This window comes from Hyaena hyaena, unplaced genomic scaffold (assembly GCF_003009895.1).
Source record: "Hyaena hyaena isolate Hyena2069 unplaced genomic scaffold, ASM300989v1 scaffold_544, whole genome shotgun sequence".
NCBI lineage: Eukaryota > Metazoa > Chordata > Mammalia > Carnivora > Hyaenidae > Hyaena > Hyaena hyaena.
Genome location: NW_024081176.1, coordinates 900,128 through 923,551, shown reverse-complemented (window position 1 = coordinate 923,551; position 23,424 = coordinate 900,128). Strand labels below are relative to the sequence as shown.

The 23,424-nt window shown below is 35.3% G+C and overlaps 1 protein-coding gene across 2 annotated transcripts in view; it reads right to left on the bottom strand.

The window, feature by feature from the left end:
- SELENOF (selenoprotein F) overlaps positions 1 to 23,424 on the bottom strand; it is a 59,748-nt gene that overhangs the window by 27,225 nt on the left and 9,099 nt on the right. For both annotated transcript variants that reach the window (XM_039255751.1, XM_039255750.1), the window contains exon 2: positions 23,200 to 23,367. In XM_039255751.1, the coding sequence (XP_039111682.1) occupies positions 23,200 to 23,367 (168 nt within the window). The remainder of the gene's footprint in view (positions 1 to 23,199; positions 23,368 to 23,424) is intronic.

Genomic DNA, 23,424 nt, shown 5'->3' with positions numbered 1-23,424 from the left:
CAGGGTTGATGGAGGGAAGTGGGTGGGAGATGGGCTAGATGGGTGATGGATATTAAGGAGGACACTTGTGATGACACTGGGTGTTGTACGTAAAGTAAGCGATGAATCACTGCATTCTATCCTGAAACCAATATTGCACCGTATGTTAACTAAAATAAAAAACAAAACCAAAAAACTCTGATAATCTCTGAAGAGTCTTTGCAGCATTAATAATCTGACCTAACTTTATACAGTAAATCGCTTTTGAAGAAGATTTAATCTATTAGACAAGCCCTCAGAATATCTTTAAAAACATCAGACCATATTACCAACAAGGTCATGAAAAGATGTTCAACATCACTAATCATGGGGATGCCTGGGTGGCTCAGTTGGTTAAGTGTCTGACTTTGGCTCAAGTCACGATCTCATGGTTCGTGGGTTTGAGCCTTGCGTTGGGCTCTGTGCCGACAGCTAGCTCAGAGCCTGGACCTGTTTTGGATTCTGGGTCTCCCTCTCTCTCTGACCCTTTCCTGCTCACGCTGTCTATCTGTCTCTCTCTCTCTGAAATAAATAAAACATAAAAAAATAAAAATAAAACAAAAAAACACCATCACTAATCACTAGGGAAATACAATTAAACCACAATGAGATACCACTTCACACTCAGAATGGTTACTATTATCAAACAACAATACAAAAAACAAGTGGTAGTGAGGATGTGGAGAGATCAGAACCCTTGCGACCTGCTGTTGGTAACTGTTAAGTGGTGCAGCCATTACGGAAGATAAAATGGTGGCTCCTTAAAAAATTAAATATAGAATTGTGCTTTGGTAGTGAAATGTTAGAAGCAACTCAAATATCTATTGGCAGATGAATGGATAAACAAAATGTGGCATATGCCTATAATGAAATACTCAGTCTTTAAAAGAGAGAAAATTATGACATATGCTGTAACATGGATGAATCTTGAAGATAGTAACTGAAGTGAAACAAAACAGTTACAAAAGGATAAATACTGTACATTTCCACTTTTATGAGGTACTTAGAGGAGTCCAATTGAGAGACAGAAAGTAGAATGGTGGTTGCCAGGAGCTGGGGGAGGGAAGAACGGGGAGCTCCTATTTACGGAGAATGGAATTTCAGTTTAGGAAGATGAAACACTTCTGAAGATAGACGTACACCCAAAAATAGTTAAGATGGTGAAGTTTTGTATATATTTCCAGAATTAAGAAAATTTTCATGTTAAAATTTGGTTATCTGATTTATCTTTTATTTGCAAGTTTCTGATCCCTTGGAAACTCGAAGTGGAGATTCTGTCAACTTACATAACAACATTTCTTTACACTACTGTTTCCCCAATATTTTTCATATGATGACACATGGAGTACTGGGTAAGAGGAGGCTGCTTATAACAGATGAATGGCTTGTTGGGCCCTGAGCACCACAGTCTCCATTTGGTTGTCACAAGGATTGAAGGACTCCATGTCCCAGCACACTTGTAATGCATTAATGGAAAGTCCTTCTCCGTACAATGAAACACCAACTGGTTAGAAATTTTAGAAACATATTCTTTAGTGAATAGGCAGTTCAGATCTGACTTTCTCCAAGAAAACTTCTGTTTATTTCCTACTCTGTTTGTTATACTTTCAGTAGAAATCTGTTCTTATGATGTACTATAAATATTCTATAATTTGACTGTGGAAAGGAAATGTCTTATCTATCATAATTACCCCCCAGAACTAGATACAAAGCTTCTCAATGTATGTGTGCTGAATGGAAAGAATTGTTCATTTAACAGAATTAAATACCTCTTTTTTCATTACATAACTTTAAAATTATTTCAAGTTCTTCTGATAACAACATATAGAGTATGTTATGCTTAGTTTCAGTTAGGGTAAACAAAAAGAAAATTTATCTTAGAGCTGCCTAACATTATTAATATCAAATTCTAAAAGCATTAATTTGTGATGCTAGTTGGTTTTTTACTTATGAATTTGTAGTGTTCATAGACAATATTGGGTTTTCATGGTGAGTAAGTTAACTACAAATTGTGGTCAACTTTCAGCAACTTATAAAGTAGTAATAAGCATCTTTGGCATCACACAATTCACCTAAGAAAATATATACTATTTAGGGGCATCTCGGTGGCTCAGTCGGTTGAGCGTCCAACTCTTGCTTTCAGCTCAGGTCATGATCTCATGGTTGTGAGATCAAGCCCCGTGTTGGGCTCTGCACTGAGTGTGGAGCTTGCTTAAGATTCTCTCTCTCCCCTACTCTCTATGTGGGGACTTCCACCATGCACTCTCAAAATAAGTATTAAAAAGGAAACTTGAAAATATGCTACTTCTGATAGGAATTCTCTAGGGTATAAAGTATGAAAGGAGTTAAAAACTTTAAAAATTGTAACTCCTTGACTTTCCATCTTAGCATTTGGACATTTTTTAAATCCTTATTTTTGAGAGACAGACAGAGACAGAGCGCAAGGAGCAGGGGAGGAATAGAGAGGGAGACACAGAATCTGAAGCAGGCTCCAGGCTCCAAGCTGTCAGCACAGAGCCTGATGCAGGGCTCGAACTAAAAAAACCATGAGATCATGACCTGAGCTGAAGCTGGATGCTTAACCAACTGAGCCACCTAGGTGCCCTTAGTATTTGGATTTATTTAAAGTAGTATCACTGGAACTGAAAAATGCTGACCTTCATTTGTGGAACACTACCTAATGAAGGAGAAATCAAAAAAGTTGTGTAACTTTTATACAGCAAGATTTAAAAAAAAAAAAAAATTTTTTTTTTTTTTTTTTTTTAAATAGCAAGCTGGTAGGGCTCTTCTGTATGCCTCATAGAAGCGTCATGTGTATGGATATTCAACTCTAGGCACTAGTAGGTCCTTATTCTATTTTACTAGCCCAAATAACTTAAATGGAAATACATGGATACCTTTAGAAAAATATAAAAATAATATGTAAAATTGCATTTTTTCCTTTGGGAGTCCATACCTATTTCCTTATAAGTTATTATTGATAGGTTTTCCTAAATTTCCTAAACTATCCTCTGGATGGAAAGCAAAAATATCAAACTACTTCGGCTCCATAACTGATTTTCCTTGGTTTGTATCATGACTTTTGAATTCCCGAATTTCCACCTCATTTAAAAATAAATGGCTTTTTAAATTGAAGAATAAATAACATACAGTGTTATATTACTTTCAGGTATGTAATACAGTGATTCAATAATTCTATACATTACTCAGTGCTCATCAAAATAAGTGTACTACTAATCCCCTTTATCTATCCTCTCACCCACCTCTACCCTCTGGCAATCCCTGGTTTGTTCTATTTAAGAGGTTCATTCTTTTTTTCTTCTTTTGCCTCTTTTTTTTTTCTTTCTTTGTTCATTCATTTTCTTTCCTAAATTCCATATATTGCATATTAGTAAAATATGGTATTCATCTTTTTCTGACTTATTTCACTTAGAATTATATCCTCTAGATCTATCCATGTTGTAGTGAATGGCAAGACTTCATTTTTTTTTTATGGCTCAGTATATTCCTGTGTGTGCGTGTGTGTGTGTGTGTGTATCCCTTTATTTGTCGATGGACACTTGGGTTGCTTTGATATCTGAGCTATTGTAGATAATGCTACAACAAACACAGGAGTGCATCTATCTCTTTGAATTAGTGTTTTCATCTTCGGGTAAATAGTTATTGAACTACTGGGTCATTGGGCAATTCTACTTTTAATTTTGGGGGAAGCTTCATACTGCTTTCTACAGTGGCTACACCAATTTGCACTCCCACAACAGTGCAAGAGGGTTCATTTTTCTCTGCATCTTTGCCAACACTTGTGATTTCCAATAAGAGGATATAAAAATGGTAAATACCTATGCATACAACATGGGAACATCTAAGTACTTAAAGCAATTATTAACAGACATAAGAAAAGAAATACACAATAATACTGTAATAGTAGGGGACTTTAAGATCCTACTTACATCAATGGATAGATCATCCAAACAGAAAATCAAGGAAATGGAGGCTACGAATGACACATTAAACCACATGGGCCTAACAGATATGTTTAGAACAGTCCATTCAAACATAGTGAAATACACATTCTTTTCAAGTGCACATGGAACATTCTCCAGAATAGATCACATTAGGCCACAAATACATCATAATAAATTTAAAAAGACTGAAATCATATCATGCATCTTTTCTGACCACAATGGTATGAAAATCACTAATAAGAAAAAAGCTGAAAACAACACAAATACACGGAAGCTAAATAAATGACAGACTATTAAACAATGAATGGGTTTACTCAGAAATCAAAGAAGAAATGAAACATACATGGAGACAAATGAAAATGAAAACACAATGATCCAAAATCTTTAGGATATGGCAAAAACTGTTATAAGAGAGAAAACTACAGCAATACAAATCTACCTCAAGAAACAAGAAAAATCTAAAAAAACTTAACCTTTAAAGCCTAAAGGAGTTAGGAAAAAAAAAATAAAGAAAAAGAAAGCCAAAGCAAGAGGGAGGAAATAATACAGATTAGGGCAGAAATAAATAAAATAGGACTAAAACCCCAATACAACAGACCACTGAAACCAGAAGCTGGTTCTTTGAAAAGAGAAACAAAATTAATAAACCTTTGGAAGGACTCATTAAGACCAAGAGAGAAGACTCAAAATCAGAAATGAAGGAGGAGAAATAACCAACACCACAGACATACAAAGGATTAAAGGAGATTATAATGAACACTTATGTACCAACAAATTGGACAATCTATTAGACATGGATACATTCCTAGAAACGTACAACCTTCCAAAACTGAATCAGTAAGAAATAGAAAATTTGAACAGACCAATTACTAGCAATGAAATTCATCAGTATTTAAAAAACTCCCAACAAGTAAGTCCAGGACCAGATGGCTTCACAGATTAATTCTATCAACAACTTAAAAAAGAATTAATATCTATTCCTCTCAAACTATTCCAAAAAATAGATGAGGAGTGAAACCTTCCAAATTCATTCAAAGAGACCAATATTACTGATACCGAAACCAGATAAAGAAAGAAAGAAAACTATAGGCCAGTCAGTATCTCTGATGACCATGTACACAAAAACCCTCAAAACATTAGCAAACTGAATCCAATAATATATTAAAAGAAAATTATTCACTATGATTGAGGGATTTATTCCAGGAATGCAAGGGTGGTTTGATATTTATAAATCAAAGTATGATCATATCAATGTACAAAAAAAAAAAAAGCATTTGGCAAAGTACAATATCCATTCATTCATGATAAAAACTCTTAACAAGTAGATTTACAGGGAACACATCTCAGGCTATGTATGAAAACCCAAAACCAACATCATACTCAATGGTGAAAACCTGAAAGCTTTTCCTTTAAGATCAGGAATAAGACTAAGATATATCCACTTGCACCACCTTTTACTTAACATAGTACAGAAAGTCCTAGCTGCAGCAGACAATTAAAAGTTATAAAGACATCTAAGTTGGTAAAAAAGAAGTAAAACCATCACTATTCGTAGATGGCATACTGTATACAGAAATCCCTAAAGACTCCACCAAAAAACTACTAGAACTGATCAATGAATTCAAAAGTTGTAGGATACAATATGTACAGAAATCTGTTGTGCTTTTATATGCTAATAATGAAGTAGCAGAAAGAGAAATCAAGAATCCAATTTACAATTGCCAACAACAAAAAAAATATTCAGGAATAATATGTACAGAAATCTGTTGTGCTTTTATATGCTAATAATGAAGTAGCAGAAAGAGAAATCAAGAATCCAATTTACAATTGCCAACAACAACAAAAATATTCAGGAATAAACTTACTCAAGAATGTGAGGTATTTGTATTATGAAAACTATAAAGCACTGAGGAAAGAACTGAAGAAGACACACAAAAATTAAAAAAAAATCATGTTTATGGATTGGAAGAATCAATATTGTTAAACAAATTCTACAGCTCAACACAAAAACTCCCAAATAATCTATTTAATGGCAGAAGACCTGAAAAGGCATTTTTTCAAAGAAGATATATAGATGGTAAAGACATATATAAAGCTACTCAACAGAACTAATCATCAGGGAAATGCATATCAAAACCACAATGACATATCACTTGATACTTGTCAGAATGGGTAAAATAAAAAACAAAAGGAAAAACAAGTGATTTTAACTATTCTTAAAATAAATTTCAGGTTTGGGGTTAGCTGATTTTTCCCAATTTAAGATATTTTAGGTATTACCGAGATTATTACTTGTATGTATCTCAATTGTAGATTTTGTACATTTCATGTATTTGCCTAATATTTTGGAACAATATACTCCTTTGATTATAGAAAGACTTCTCTGATAAATTATTATTGGAATATAATAATTTTTTCCCTCGCATACCACCTTGACCAACTCTTGCTTTAAAATTTTAGTTAGGGCTTATAATGAGGTTTTCATATATAGCAAACAGCCAAAATCTTAATTTTGTGGTGATAACTATTCTCTAATTAAAGTATAACTATGTGGCTATACAAAATGGTTCAAATTAAAAGGCAAGACAAAAGAAAATATGTCTATTCAGTTTCTCACCAGATAACTAGATAATGACATAAGTTAATTTATAACACTGAACCAAGGGGACACTTTTAAGTTACGTAAATTTTTTGAATTAAAAAAAAAAAGCACTGCATTTGTTAACTTTTACTGCCATGATACCACCACTACAAACCTGTAAACTTACTCCATGTCAGACATCTTCCACTAATTTTCCCGGAAGGCAGCCTCTTGCTCATAAGGAGTAAAAACAAGTGTTAGGCTGAGAAACCCCAAATTAAACTTCAGTGGTGCCAGAGCAGCTGGAAACTGAAGGTAACATCACAGAAGCCACAAAATCTGTGAATAAACTCTTCAAAACTTGGCCTTTGCCAAAAAATGTACATATAACAACTACTGAACTATATTAGGCTAAGAGTTCAAGATATAACGATAGACAACATCCTCTATAGGCCAAAACAAATGGAAAAAAATTTCAACACCTTCATTGTTGTAGAAAGTATAGCTAGGCAAACACCTTTGGCTTTTCATTTAAACCCCCAATTTGCCACTTCTAAGCCTATGCTAAAGAACGCACCTTAGTACTAATGAAAAAAACATAATAACCACTCTAATAAAGCTAAAAACCAAGACTCTATAAGACCAAGGTATTCACCCATAGTTTAACAGTATGCAAGAGCAAAATCCAATGCTCTTCACACATGATAATATAATCTAGAGACCTAGAAACTGTACAGCATATAAATCACAATGTCTAGTGTACATTAAAAAGCTACTAGACATGTGCAGAAACAGGAAAACTACTGATCTCTGAACTCATGCAGACAAATTAGGATACTTGGGGATAAGATCCTGGTATCAGTACTTTAATTATTATTACTACTTTTAAAGCTACCCAAGTGATTGTAATGAACAGCCAGGGAGAATCACTGCCTTGCACTATACTCAAGTATTAATAAGGCAAAAATTGCAAAATGACCAAATAGTAGACTAACCAATTCTGAAACGTAAACCTAGTAAGCAGTGACTAAAGCAAGACAAATGTTGTAATACTGTTTTCTTCTCTTATGAGGCCTTGCTTGCAGCCATATGCTCTTATTTTTTTTTTTTNCAATAAGATACTACAATAAAGGAAATAAATGCTTTGAAAACTCAAAATTTGAATTAAATCAGTATGGACTGTTCAATCAGGATAACTTCTTTTTTTTTTTTTTTTAAATATTTTTATTTATTTCTAGGAGACAGAGAGAGAGACAGCGTGAGCAGGGGAGGGTCAGAGAGAGAGGGAGTCACAGACTGAAACAGGCTCCAGGCTCTGAGCTGGCAGTCAGCACAGAGCCCGACGCGGGGCCTGAACCCACGAACCGCGAGATCATGACCTAAGCGAAAGTCGGACGCTTAACCGACTAAGCCACCCAGGCACCCCATACGCTATTTTTGAAATCCTCTTTTATTTAAAGGCAAAACTTGGGGCGCCTGGGTGGCTCAGTTAGTTAAGCAACCAACTTCAGCTCTGGTCATGATCTCAAGTTTGTGAGTTCGGGCCCTATGTCAGGCTTTGTGCTGACAGCTCAGAGAAAGCCTGAAGCCTACTTTGGATTCTGTATCTCCATCTCTCTCTGCCCCTCCCACACTCATACTCTGTCTCTCTCTGTCTCAAAAATAAATAAAAACATCAAAACATTAAAAAAATAAATGCAAAACTTTAGTATTAATAAAATTTGGTAATTTCAGAAAAAAAAATGACAAAATTTAGCCTCTGCTACAAAGCTGTAATCATCAAGACAGTATGGTATTGGCACAAAAACAGACACATAGACCAATGGAATAGAATGAGAACTCAGAACTGGACCCACAAATGTATGGCCAACTAATCTTTGGCAGAGCAGGAAAAAGTATCCAATAGAAAAAAGACAGCCTCTTTAACAGATGGTGCTAGAACTGGACAGCGACGTGCAAAGAATGAAACTAGATCACTTTCTTACACCACACACAAAAATAAACTCAAAATGGATGAAGGACACGAATGTGAGACAGGAAACCATCAAAACCCTAGAGAAGAAAGCAGGAAACAACCTCCTTGACCTCAACTGCAACAATTTCTTACCTGACACATCCCCAAAGGCAAGGGGATCAAGAGCAAAAATGAACTACTGGGACCTCACCAAGATAAAAAGCTTCTGCACGGCAAAGGAAACAATCAGTAAAACTAATAGGCAACTGATGGAATGGAAAAAGACAGTTAGTTGTAAATGACCTATCAGATAAAGGGATAGTATCCAAAATCTACAATGAACTCCCAAAACTCCACACTCAAAAAACAAATAATCCAGTGAAGAAATGTGCAGAAGACATGAACAGACACTTCTCCAAAGAGGACATCCAGATGGCCAACAGACACATGAAACGATGCTCAGCATCCCTCCTCATCAGGGAAATACAAATCAAAACCACACTGAGATACCACCTCACGCTGTTCAGAGTGGCTAAAATGAACAAATCAGGAGACTCTAGATGCTGGCGACGATGTGGAGACACGGGCACCCTCCTACACTGTTGGTGGGAATGCAAACTGGTGCAGTCCCTCTGGAAAACAGTGTGAAGTTCCTCAAAAAATTAATAGAACTCCCCTATGACCCAGCAAGAGCACTGCTAGGAATCTATCCAAGGGATACAGGAGTGCTGATGCATAGGGGCACATGAACCCCAATGTTCATAGCGGCACTCTCAACAATAGCTAAATCATGGAAAGAGCCTAAGTGTCCATCAACTGACGAATGGATCAAGAAGATGTGGTTTATCTATACAGTGGAATACTACATGGCAATGAGAAAGAATGAAATCTGGCCGTGTGTAGCAATGTGGATTGAACTTGAGGGTGTTATGCTGAGTGAAATAAGTCAGGCAGAGAAGGACAGATACCATATGTTTTCACATATAGGTGGATTAGGAGAAACTTAATGGAGGACCATGGGGGAGGAGAAGGGGAAAAATAGTTGGGAAGAGGGAGGGAAGAAAACCATAAGAAACTCTGGAATGCTGAGAACAAATTGAGGGCTGATAGGGGTGGGGAAGAGGAAAGGGGGGTGATGGTCATCGAGGAGGGCACTTGTTGGGATGAGCACTGGGTGTTAAAATGTAGGGATTTGAAAATAAGGGAATATGGCTATAACACAATGAAAACTGAGTGTATTTAGAGCTCTTAAATACAAACAATTACGATGCACTCAAATATATTAAATAAACCATTCTTCCAAATGGTTAACTGCATCCAGTGTAATTTCTTAAAGTTAACTTTACTCCTTTTATATGATGGAAAAAATACACCACGCAGAAGCTACTTGTAGCAAAATTTGGTCAGTTAATTCTCAAGAAAAAATTTTCAACAAAACTATATGTTTAGTGATCTGTTGATGTCTTAAATTTTAATTAACCATCATCAAATCATTCCCATATTTTTTAGTATTTTTATTTTTTGGTATTTGTTGATATTTTTTAAAGTGCATAGAGTACGAGAAACAAGCTACAATTACACATGGACAAATAGGGCACTAAATTTTTTGAGATCTTGTCATAAAGCTTTGATCAAGATTTCATTTTAGGGGCGCCTGGGTGGCTTAGTCGGTTAAGCGTCCGACTTTCGCTTAGGTCATGATCTCACGATTCGTGGGTTCGAGCCCCGCGTCGGGCTCTGTGCTGACTGCCAGCTCAGAGCCTGGAGCCTGTTTCAGAGTCTGTGACTCCCTCTCTCTCTGACCCTCCCCTGCTCATGCTGTCTCTCTCTCTCTCTCTCTTCTAAAAAATAAATAAAAATATTAAAAAAAAAAAAAGATTTCATTTTAGATCACTAAAGCAGATGAATAAGGCAAATAGTTTTTCTGTTGACACTTTCATATACTTTGACTAATGGGATTCTTGCAAAGGAACAATGAATAAATATGGAGGATTAGGGAAGTAAGTTCAGTTTTACAATTATAGTAAACCAAACTGGTAAATATAATTCTCTAACATTATATCCCTGAGATTACACTATTTATTTTTAGGTGCTTTCTAACGAACTCTGAAGAAACATAAAGCAATGACCATGTCTAAGGAAGCTCCCTAAAATTAAAGCTTATTCTACTACAGTATTAAAGTGCTATTCATTTTTGTATCTTTAGTTTCTGCCCTGAGAATGAGAAAGCTACAGAACAAGGGAACATCAACCTTAATTTAAATTAAATTCCAAGGAAGTGAGAATATACCAGGGAATCTTTCATTAACATATAATCACTATTTCACTGAAAAGCTCAATAAAAATGTATTAAAACAAAATGAAACAAAAACATAAAATGCTTGACATCACCACATTCCAAATCAGATCATTCAAACTATGAAATCTAAGGGGAAAAAAGCAAGGTTTCTTTCATTATTGTGATTAATAACAGAATTTGTATATATACCTAAAACAAGGAAAATTTCATAACCAATAGGTAAGGCTGTAACAATGTGACTGTTACCTGAAAAAAAATACACCCATATATACTCTCCCTCCCCCCTTTACATTTCAGCTACCGGGATGAATGACCCAGGGGCATCACTTGAACAATGCATTCAATTCTACTGATATTTAGGAAACATGACAGAATGAAAAGAAGTAACCTGTCACAACACTACTAGACTTCCTGAGCTCAAAATATCCAAAGAATTAGTAAAAATGGCCTTAATTAAGCTTGAGTATCTTAAAAGAATTTTCTTATGTTAATTTATTTTTGAGGGTGAGAGAGACAGAGTGCAAGCAGGGGAGGGTCAGAGAGAGAGAGAGATGGAGACACAGGATCTGAAGCAGGCTCCTGACTGAGCTGTCAGCACAGAGCCCAACATGGGCCTTGAACTCAGGAACCATAAGATCATGACCTGAGCTGAAGTAAGATGCTTAACGGACAGAGCCATCCACGCACCCTATCTTGAATATCTTAGTAAGTAGCTTAAAAATGAAACCAACTAGCCCCTTGGTGAAGTAAAAATATTTTAGAAAACAGCTCTTTAGTATATAGTACCCAATAAAAAATTCACTGTCTTTTTGCTCCTTAATGTTTGAAAAATACAACCTACTTTCCTCTTAATTTGTAAAACAGAGATCCAGATAAAATATGGTTCAACCTCACCACATTAAGTAGGCCTTAAAAACTGACCACAAATGTGGTATATATGGTAGCAAAAGCTGCTTTTCAAAAGAGAATTCAATTCTGTTGGTGTTATTACCACGTCAATACTGAACATTATTTGTCATAAAACAGGCAATTATGATCATCTTTAAGAAAGGTTACAAATATAAAAAAGGTACAAATAGCTGAAATATAAAACAACACAACCAGCACAAATTACATGATGGTAGCACTCTATTAAAAGTAAAGAAGGTAATCTCCTAATATACATCAAAAAGATACAAAAATAAAGCTATAATAATCCAGAAGGTTAAATATTAAGAATGGCAATATGAAGGTAGAACAAAAGAAACTGGTCCATTCCACACATTTTATTTTTGCCCGTTTTCTGACAAGCGCACTACCAATTTTACATTTCATTATGGCACTCAGATAAAATTTATGGCCTTCTAAGTTAAAACTTTTAACACTTACTTCTTCAGAAGGAAAACTGAAAAGGCAGTCTGCACCAAAGTGGTACGCTTTTATGAAGTTATCCTCTTTACTGCCCCTTCTCCCATCCCCAATCTCCTCATTTAAGGGGCTACCCTGTAACTCACTGAAGTCTACTGTAGCCTTCTTTTGTTGAGGCTACCAGTTTCTCAAATAAGAGCATGGGAAACATCTTTACTCACCTATAACCCCTTCCAATCCAGTAAATCAATAAATCCTGAAGGTTTTATTGCCTAAATCTGTTTTAGATCTGTCTCTTCTCCATTTTTACTACCAATATGTTGGCTTAAGCCTTTTTATCTTGCCTCTGGAAAACAGCGATATATTTTTCTGGCAACTGTATTCCCCTCTGTCCTATCAATTTTCCTTCATACCAACAATGAAAGTAATTAAAATACAAACCTGACACCAGTTAGTTGTTTATAATTTTTAAATTTTGTTCCCTGCCTATAGGATAGAGTCCAAACTTCTTATCAAGGTACACAGGCCCTACCTTCCTAACCAGCATCATCTCATAACCAAGCTATCGGATTTATCTTAGATGGCTCTCTTCTTCATGACTTTGCCTTTTCACTATCTTTTCTGTCATAGATGAGTTTTCTCCTAATTATTTTCCATGTTACCATAAACAGCAACTTCTATATAAGCAAGTGGTGATATTTACCTGATATGTCAAAAGGTTATGTGCCCTTCTTTCTGTGTGCTTTCATAGCACATGAGTATCTATTTTATTTACGGCCTACATTTCACTGAATTCTTCAAAGAAACCAATGCATCTGGAAGCAATGAAGAAACTGTATAGAAGGATATAAATATAAAAGAAATAAAAATTTTTCTCTGCCTCCTACCTGCCATTCAACAACTTTTAAACTGTTTTTAGTTCTTCTGTTGGTAATGATTAACATGGTTATATCTGTAATTCTTGATATATAAACTTTAAGAGATTTATTCTGTCTTCAACTTTTTATCTTATTCCTAATTCTTTTAGTGGTTACCTTCATAACACTGGATATTATGCTTTAGCTCAGTAAAGTATCCTGCCAACTGCGGTCGAGCAGCCCAATTTCCATGCCTATTTACTTGACTTCTTAAGGACAGTGATTACCGTTTTCTTTTGACATTCTCAAAGCCTATACCAAGAAGAAATATTTATTGTACAAAGTTTATTTGGACTTTCAGGTAGGCACGTCTAGGAAATGTAGTTGTAAGACAGCCTGGATCATGAATTACCTTAAAGGTTTATTTCCTTTTTAAATATCACAATCTGCAAATGTGACAAAATGTTCTAATATGCATAGATAGAACCTTGATCCTAATTTGTTAAATACCTAAAAAAACTGACTACATTCATTTATTCATTATTTCATTCATTTTAGGGAGAGAGAATGTGTGTGTGGGAGCAAGCTGGGGAGGGGTAGAGGAAGAGAGAGATCTTAAGCACGGTCCATGCCCACAACAGAGCCTGACATAGCGGGGCTTGTTTTCATGACCCTGAGATTATGACCTGAGCTGAAATCAAGGGTCAGACCTTAACTGACTTGAACTACCCAAGTACCCTGACAACATTTATTTTTTAATTAAAGACAGATGAAATGTCACATTTAGAAATATATAAAATAAATATTTTCAGTTCAATGAAATAACTACACAAAATATTTTAAAACTTCTCTTACATAAATGATACATATATTTATAACCATATATTAGCTGAATGATTTTAGCCTTAGATTCAACTAGGAGATGCGGGTAATATGGCACTTGCCTCACAGTTGTTGTGAGGATTGTATAAATTAATTAATATAAAGGACTTGGAACAGCAACTTCGTACAACTTAACAAATGTTAGTAGCTATTATTAAGTAAAAAATTTGTGTTATTATTTAGTACCGTTGCTATGTAGGAGTCTTAGTGATTCTTTCACTGAACTAGAACTGTTGCCAAACATTATTCAGATCTTTAAAAAAAAAAAGCTTCTTTGTTAATGTTTTAATATTATAATTAGAAATAATCTGCTTAAGACTTATATTTTTGTTTTCTTTGAAGAAACAGCTCATGTACTGATGCTGCAGACACACTACAAAAGAGAAACTATTTTAAGTAACTGTGAAATTTCTTTAGCGACTACAATTTCACGCACAGTTAGCTTAACCTCCATTTCATCCTTCTATGTTTTACACACCAGTAGCAGCTCTACCAGTAGTAGATAGGCTAACGCTTAACATATGCCACTTTCTTGAATAATGCTGTTTAAGCTGACTTCTAAATTGTTCTGAAACCAGCTACAGATTTTCTATGTAAATTGGATGTAACTAAATGTTTTGATGTTCTTTTCCCTGAACTGTGAAATATTATATACTTATTGAAAATGTTTGTTTGGGCCGTAGGGCCAAATTTGTCAACACAGCCTTGAGAAAAAACAAGTAATGGGGGAGTCATTAAAGTCTATGGTAAACTGAAAAGTAAAGATTTAATAATTTAAAATAAAAACTACCAATGGAATTGTGTTAATTATAAATGCAAGAGGAATCTTCAAAAAGGGAGTCTGGTGTTTTATATTTAACTCATTCATTTTCTTCCAGTAAGTCTGTGAAGTAGGTATTACTATTCATATTTCCAAGATGAGAGGCAAAATACAATAGAGGTTTAAAAACTTGGGGCTCTGGAGTCAAACAGACCTGAGATGAAGCTGGGTTGTAGCACCCAATTGCCTGAGTAATTTTGGCAGATAACACCCTAGTTTCCTTTTCTGTTGAACAGGTATAGCAGCATTTACATTAGAGAGAGTTGTTGTGACTAAATAACGTAGATAAGATACTTCAGCATATAACCAAGGTATAATAAACACTCACAGGTGAGCCAATGTAATTACTGCAACAAAAGTGAAGATTCTAGAGCAACTTCCTAACTCAAAGTCACAAAACTACTAGCTGAGATAAAAATTCAACTCTTTCAAAAACTTTTATAAAAAGGGGGTAAACTTCTAATAAACTATAGATATTAATATTTCCTCTCTACTGTCTCTGGCTTGCTGGGAGTGCGTATAAATGTCAAAAGAAGAGTATTATACACACAGAAAATAGGAATGCCACAATATAAAGCTAATCAATTAACATAAGTCTAACTCCAATTAGGTAATGGAGTGGAAGGGATGAAGTGGAAGTCGAAGGGATCTAACTATATTCTTAAAATTATTTTACGTCCTACTTAGGTCCATTTATTCAAACCTAGTATAATACAATCATTACTGAAGATAGGTATTTTTCAAATATTATCTGACTAGTATATTTCAGATGAAAATAAAGGCCCTTTAACAAATACCAGGACTGTTGAGCTATTTTCCAGAACCAGTAATGGTATAATTTGGTGATCTGCAGAGTAGGCTTCTACTTGTATTTTGTGAATGAGACCAAGATGTTCCAAAATTCAAATTAAAAAAAAAAATCTCAATCTGTGGAGTTTTTTTTTTTTAAATACTTTTAAGCTTTTCTCTTCCAGAATATTCTTAAACCTTTGAAATCTGTAATCATGTATTAGATAAAAAATACAAATAGCAGAGGAATGTTAGTAGGGAAACACTGTAATCAGTCCAATAACTTGCTTTTTTCACAAAGCAATAGTTTTTATATTACAAATATATTTTTGATTTACATTATAACATGTTACTTCAAAGAATCTCATATCTTCAACCTGATCTACCATCTGAAAAAAATTTGAAAACGAGTAATAATATTTATTCTCAACTGATTTTAAAAAAGGGTCTCAATTAGGGGCGCCTGGGTGGCTTAGTCGGTTAAGCGTCCGACTTTCGCTTAGGTCATGATCTCGCGGTTCGTGGGTTCGAGCCCCGCATCGGGCTCTGTGCTGACTGCCAGCTCAGAGCCTGGAGCCTGTTTCGGTCTGTGACTCCCTCTCTCTCTGACCCTCCCCTGCTCATGCTGTCTCTGTCTCTCTCTCCTAGAAATAAATTTAAAAAAAAAAAAAAAAAAAAAAATGGTCTCAATTAATTTCTGGAATAGGTTTACCCTAAGAAAAAGTTTCATTTTATAACGGTTTTGAAACTTTTTTCAAGTAGCAAAACATTTTCTCTTCAAACACAATTTTTATATGCATTTAATAATGATGAAAATGGTACACATTTTAAAAATTCATATTTATAGTATTTTCCTTATTAAAATGTCAATCAAAATTTGAAACCTACAGTTATGTTTGACATAATTTCTGTTGTTCCATATAAACAAGTAATTGCGAATGGTAAGTTTTCATACTACCAATTCATTATCATATTTCCTCTTGTTCTTCTTGATTCAAATGATTCAGGAGCTCAAAAGTGGAGTAACAGAAAATTTTGTTCCAAATTTTTAGCACTAGCAAATCTAATAGTTCTTGTTGTATTTCCTAACTATTTTCTTTTACCCTACTTTGCTAAGAGCAATCATTATAATGCTATTCTTGGAGTCCTCCACATTTTTATTTAAAAAAAGTTTTTTACAATTTTTTAAAGGTTTATTTATTTTTGACAGAGCACAAGCAAGGGAGGGGCAGAGAGACACACACAGAATCCAAAGCAGGCTCTAGGCTCTGAATGGTCAGCAGAGTCCAACGTGGGGTTCGAACTCATGAAGTGTGAGACCATGACCTGAGGTGAAGTCAGCTGCTTAACTGACTGAGCCACACAGACATCCCTCAAATTTTTTTAATGTTTACTTTGAGAGAGAGAGAGAGAGAGAGAGGGAAAGAGAGAGAGAGAGAGAAAGAGAGAGAGGCAGAGACAGAGTGCGAGTGGGGAGGGGGAGAGAGAGACTCCAAAGCAGGTTCCAGGCTCTGAGTTGTCAGCACAGAGCAGAATGTAGGGCTTGAACTCACAAGCCATGAGATCATGACCTGAGCTGAAGTCGGAAGCCTAACCAACTGAGCCACTGAGGTGTCCCTTGTTTTTTAAATCAGCAAATCAGATACCACCACCAGACCCAATTATTTACCTAGGATTTATTACATGCTGGGACTATTCTAAGCAGTGCACATATATTAACTCATTCACTCCTTATAACCACCCTATGAGATAGTAACAATTATCTCCAATTTATAAACAAGAATAATCAATTTGTAAACAGATGATCAAGATCATCAAATGAGTAGCAATGGACTTTCTGAACCTAGGCAGATTGGTTCCACAGCCCGTGTTCATGTTCTTAAACACTACTCTAAACTCCTTCCTGATATAATCAGGACTGAACAGCAAATTAAGTTGAAATAATTTGCTTTACTGGTTCATTTTTTTAAGTATTTCAGGTAAGTTGACTTTTTTCAACTCAGGAAGTACTCTGGTTTGGTCTCTAGTCAAATCTTCAAAATGACTGCTCAGAGAAAAGGTAGGTATAAATGCAGAAGAATAGGAAGTGCTAAAAACCAACAAAATAATTGATGACTATTTAATCAAATAATAAATAAAAATATTTTGAAAGGGAAAGGAAAGTAGTGGGACCTCAAGCATCTTGATGAACCAAGATCTTAAAGAGAACAGGTACTAGCTACAGAAATAGAGACATATAATTAAGGAGAAGTATAAAACTTCTATAATAGCTATGTCCAGAAGAAGGTGAAATCATTAAGATATGAAAACCTTAAATAAATGAGGAGACAAGAAAGAAGTGCCAAGCTGCCTTAGTCAAGTTCAAATTCACGGAACTGAAAGAGTATAAAAAGATGAGAAAAATAACCCATCTACTGAAATACTACATTTAACCTTATAAATCTTGGACAACAGAAGTTAAATTCTTAATAGAAAGAAATACTTGATCTATGCTTATCTTCAGGAAAATCCTAGGTAACTTTTAACCTGATGGTCATGTACGGTCTGAAAAAATACCTATAACGGTTAGCAGCCAGACTGTGATCCCTCAAAATCTGTGTTTATTAACATCTCTTTTTAGATATATTTGAGATGCTTACAATGTCCTTATAAATAAAATATAAATGAGAGATCTACACTTTGATGATTTTAACTAAAGTGTTGTGAATCGATAACTGCCAACATAAAGACAAATCTTTTATACTCAGCATGTATAAGTGAAATATATGAAAAAGTCACAAGCATCTACAAAGTTCAAGTACATTTTCAGCATACACATACATACATACACACACACACACACACATTTAAATCACCTTTTCTATGGCTACCAATATATAGTTGATTGAGTAACTCCATGGCTTACACACTTCCATGGCTCCCACTGCCCTTAAGACAAAGTCCAGATCTCTTAGCACGACTTGTGAGACAGGATGTCCTGGTTCCTGCTTGCCTCTCTGGACTCATCTCCTGCCACCTTGCACTCTAGGTCCCTGTCTCCTGTCGCCAGAGCTGCCATTTCCCTTTTCTTCTGCTCACCTGGATACACTTTCCATCAATTCTCAAGTTAGATTTCACCTCCTCCAAGCTTTGTCCCCTTTCCCCCCAGCACACCACACTTTGGGTTTACTTACTGGCTTACTGGTCTACCTCCCCACTGGATTGTAGGGGCAGCCCTTCAATATCTGTATCAATAGTGCCTGTCTTGGTGTCTGGTATATAAAAAGCACTCAATACATGTTTAATGGGAAAAAAAAAATCAACTTTCCCAACTTAGTAAAAACAGCCCCATTCAAAGACAAAACCTTATGAAACACTGTATGTTAAAACCTGTGGATTCAGAAATAAACTGTTCTAGATTTCAAAGAGCACAATTTATTGGAAGACAAAGAAAAGCAAAATAATATAGTATAGTGAAGGTTAAGTGCATATCAAGGTATCCTCAAGTGTTTTGGGAATACAGAGGTATAGCTAACATCACTTGAGAGTGCTAGTGGTGGATAAGTAAGGGAACTGAAATAAGGAAGCTTTCCGAGAAGGGGAGACACCTGAGCTAAATCTTTGAAGCCAGCCCAAGTAGAATGCATTTACTCCAGTAACTGAGGGGGGAAAAAGGTAAGTGATCTAAGGGACTGCTCACCTAGTCCCTGCTCTTCACGGCTTCAACTGTCTGTGCATGGTGCAGCCTTCCACATAGCTGCTGTAGCAGTCAACTGGCCTTACGTTCTTCCATCATCTCAGCTAACAGTTAACCAACCTGAGCTAGAAAAAAATCACTGTTTGAAATATTTCAAAGAAAGTAAATGAGGAAGAATTAATCCCCTTCTCATGAGAAGAGCTAAAAGATTTAATACTCAGGAACTGGCAGTTACTATGATGTCCCACTACAAAGAAAAAGCCAGTCAGTAGTGGGGGAGAAGGAAAATAAAAACAAACCAACAATGTCCCTTCCCTTCTATTCAAAGATTCTATATATGGACTAAGCTGAAGTTACTCATGCTACTTAGTAAATGTGAACTGTATAATACCTTTTCTTTCATTAGTTTTTTCTTCAAACTACAAATTAGTACGCTCTTCACAATTAAGCCAACATCCTATTATTTGTAAATGGTACCTAGGTACATAGTTAAGAGCAAAACTAGTAGGAAAGTCGCTTATCAAAAAACCTCATTCTATCTAGTATTGTGATGCTAAGTAGGTCCTTTATGATCAAAATGGGTGGGGGGGAATAAGACCAAACAAAAGTAATGGAGTACATATTTGTAGAATAAGGGATTTCAAAGACATCCTCTGTTATTAAGTTTTGTTATTTATTTATTTATTTTTAAAACAAACTTCTGGCTATGAAAGGCTAAATTCAGCCTCTGAAATGAGTAAGCATTACTAAAAACATTTAGCCTCATCTCTGGAAAGACCTATAAAGCATACAATTAAGCAAGAACCAAAACGAGTATTCTGGTTATACTTATATATAAATTAGGAAACCATTCCTGTTTGATGAATACATTCACAATTTTCTCTTCTAAAGAATTTATATTCACAACGATTTATATATATACACAAACGTGTTTAAGTATTTTCAATGTTTTTAATGTAAGGCACTAGTCTATATATTATAAATTTTTACTTTTATGAAATTAGAACTAAATTTAACTATGATTTCATAATTTTTAAAAGTTTATTTATTTTGAGAGAGACAGAAAGAGTGTCAGTAAAGGAGGGGCAGAGAGAGAGAGAGAGAGAGAGAGAGAGAAGAGAATCCTAAAAAGACTCTGCAGGGTCAGCACAGAGCCTGACATGGGGCTTGAACTCACAAAACCAGGAGATGGTGACCTGAGCCAAAATCAAGGTCTGAGCCATTCAGGCATCCCAACTATGATTTCAAAATTAAGCCTTAAGCCAAGGCTAACATAGAAAAAAATTATTGCACATATTTACCTATGAGCTTATACCAATAATCCAGAGGTCAGTGCTGCACATATTAAGTACTACTTCTATACTTGAATGTCATTTACGTCTAATATGCCTTGTCCAGTATGCCATACTTTTATATCTCCAGCAATATTTCTAAGAGTTTCTGGCATTTTTGGTTCTACTAGGCTTCTTAAAACCACTTAGCAATTTTGTGAAACAGTGTGCTAGCAAATGCTTAATGAGAAGTATACTGTAGTGATTAGAAGCAAGGAGTAAAGAAAAAACAATGGAAATGGCATAAAGTTATATTAGGACACAGACTCACTTATATTTACATACAATAATCATTTCAGCTTGTAATTATTTGTGCATATGTTAAGACTATGGTTACTGCTGAGCTGTAAGTGGTGAAAAGTGTCAAGATACCACAAAATTAATAATGAAAACTGCACAGAAATATAATTTGAAAAGGGTGTGATTCAAGTTTGATTCTAGTAAAAATATAACATAAAAATGGCATAGTATTGAAGAATTACTGAAAAAGGGCAGTAAGTAAAAAGAGCTTTTACACGCACTTGGTTTACTGTTTAAAGAACATCTGATATGACTTAAGGGTAGAACCTCTTAATTTATCCTTAATTGTAAGACACTGTGTGTGATAAACAGTTTATTATAAAACATCTCTTGTTCAATTCTTTTAAGTTTGGTGTCTTAGGAAATAATCGTTGTTGGCTAAGCAGTGGTATGGACCATAGAATAAGAGCACTACAACTAGAAGATGACATACAGATTCCTTCTACAATCTGTCCCATGTGAAGAGCTCATTTAAAAAAAAAAAAAAAAATCAAGCCCTGAAAATCAAGTGGAAGGGTCTTACTAAGACTAAGGGTCTTACTTACTACTAAAATGTAGTCAAGTCCTACATTTTAAATCTACGTGAAATAAAATTTAAAACAAAACTTTTTTTTATGTTTATTTTTGAGACAGAGCATGAGTAGGGGAGGGGCAGAGAAAGACAGACACAGACACACACACACACACTCCAAAGCAGGCTCCACCAGGCCCTAAGCAGTCAGTACAGAGCCTGACGCAGGGCTCGAACCCATAAACCAGGAGATCAGGACCTGAGCCAAAGTTGGACGCTTAGCTGACTGAGCCACCCAGGCAACTCTACTTAAAATTAAGTTTTTAAAACTTATTGTTTAGATATGTCCTTACATGCAATGAAGACTAATTCCTATGTATGGAAATCTTCTAAACATGAAAATATATCAATGGTATATATGAATCAAGAAAATGAAAAAACACAGAAGGCTTAGAACCTATTTCTGAGACACCAGGAATTTCAGGTTCACAACTAAGAAACAAATATTAAAGGGGCACTTGGGTGGCTCTGTCAGTTAAATGTCTGACTCCTGACTTTGGTTCAGGTCACGATCTCATAGTTCATGAGCTCGAGCCCCACATCGGGCCCCATGCTGACAGGGTCAGAGCCTGCTTCAGATTTTCTCTCACACCGCCTTTCTCAAACAGTAAAAAAGTTAAATAAGTTTTGGTTAAATATTAACATTTAAAGCTTGTTTTCTTTTGGAACTATAAAACTATAGTCCGTGTTAGAAACAAACCTTTACTACCTAGTAAGACAGAATTACCATCTGAAAGCTTTACAAACTGTAACACCTCAAAATAGAATTCAGTATGTATAAGTGAAAGATAATATTAAAAGGAAATCTAACAAAGAGATGTGAACTTTTTTCCTCACCCCAAACAACGGAACTCACTAATTCAGTTTAATTTGGCTTATATAAATGATCTTTTCAGGCCACTTTTTTTTTTTTAATTTTTTTAATGTTTTATTTATTTCTAGGAGAGAGAGAGAGACAGCGTTGGCAGGGGAGGGTCAGAGAGAGAGGGAGTCACAGACTGAAACAGGCTCCAGGCTCTGAGCTGGCAGTCAGCACAGAGCCTGATGCGGGGCTCGAACCCACGAACCGCGAGATCATGACCTAAGCGAAAGTCGGACGCTTAACTGACTAAGCCACCCAGGCGCCCCTTCAGGCCACTTTTTAACTCGAAAAAGTGTAAGGGTTTTAATGAAAATATTTAAAAATTAAAAATTTAAAAAAGTTTATTATTAATCTGAACATTGAATCAAAATATAGCAGATTTTATTGGACAGTTAGAACTATCTATTCTTGGTTGTTTTCAGGTGTTAAAGAGGAGATTAGGTACCTGTAAATATTAGTGATAGTTGTGTAAATTAACAAACCATATTCTTTGTTAACCAGATGAAAAGTTATAGTTTACTGCCTACAATTATGTGCCAGGTAAAAGGTGCTATACTTTCGTCTCAAATTTCATCGTAAAGACTAAATTCTTCTTACAAATGAATACAAGCATCTAATTAATTCTTCTTTGTCGTCATGTGGCCAGAAGTTAGGAAGACTGGAGGCCTTTAGGATCCAATCAGGCTATAGTAATTCTGCATCCCCTTTGCTGAATAACCATGACAGAACTGGGTCCTGGTATGCAACCTTACTTCTCCTTTCTATTTGTTCTAATTCATCTAGTGTTTTAATTCATCTAGTGGGCCTGACAGAAATCAGTTGAGTTTTTAAAATTACAAAATGTAAAAGCTAGAGACTTCTTTATATTTAAATTGATTAAACAATTTAGTATTTCACCTTATCTCAACTATACCAACTAATGGATGAGAGATACAAGATAACAATACCTTTTTTGTTTCAAATTGTGCTTCTTCCTGACAGCATCCTCTACAGTCAGGGTCCAGCTGAAGCAGGTTAAACTGTCCAAGAAGATCACAAGAGCTGCAGAGCAAGTTGCTGGAGAAGCCTAACTCTCTGCAAGCCTCCGATGAAAACTCTGCCCCGAGTGCAGACACCTGAAGAAAAAAAAAAAGAAATAAAGCACTATTCCATATTTATATCACAAAGCTTCC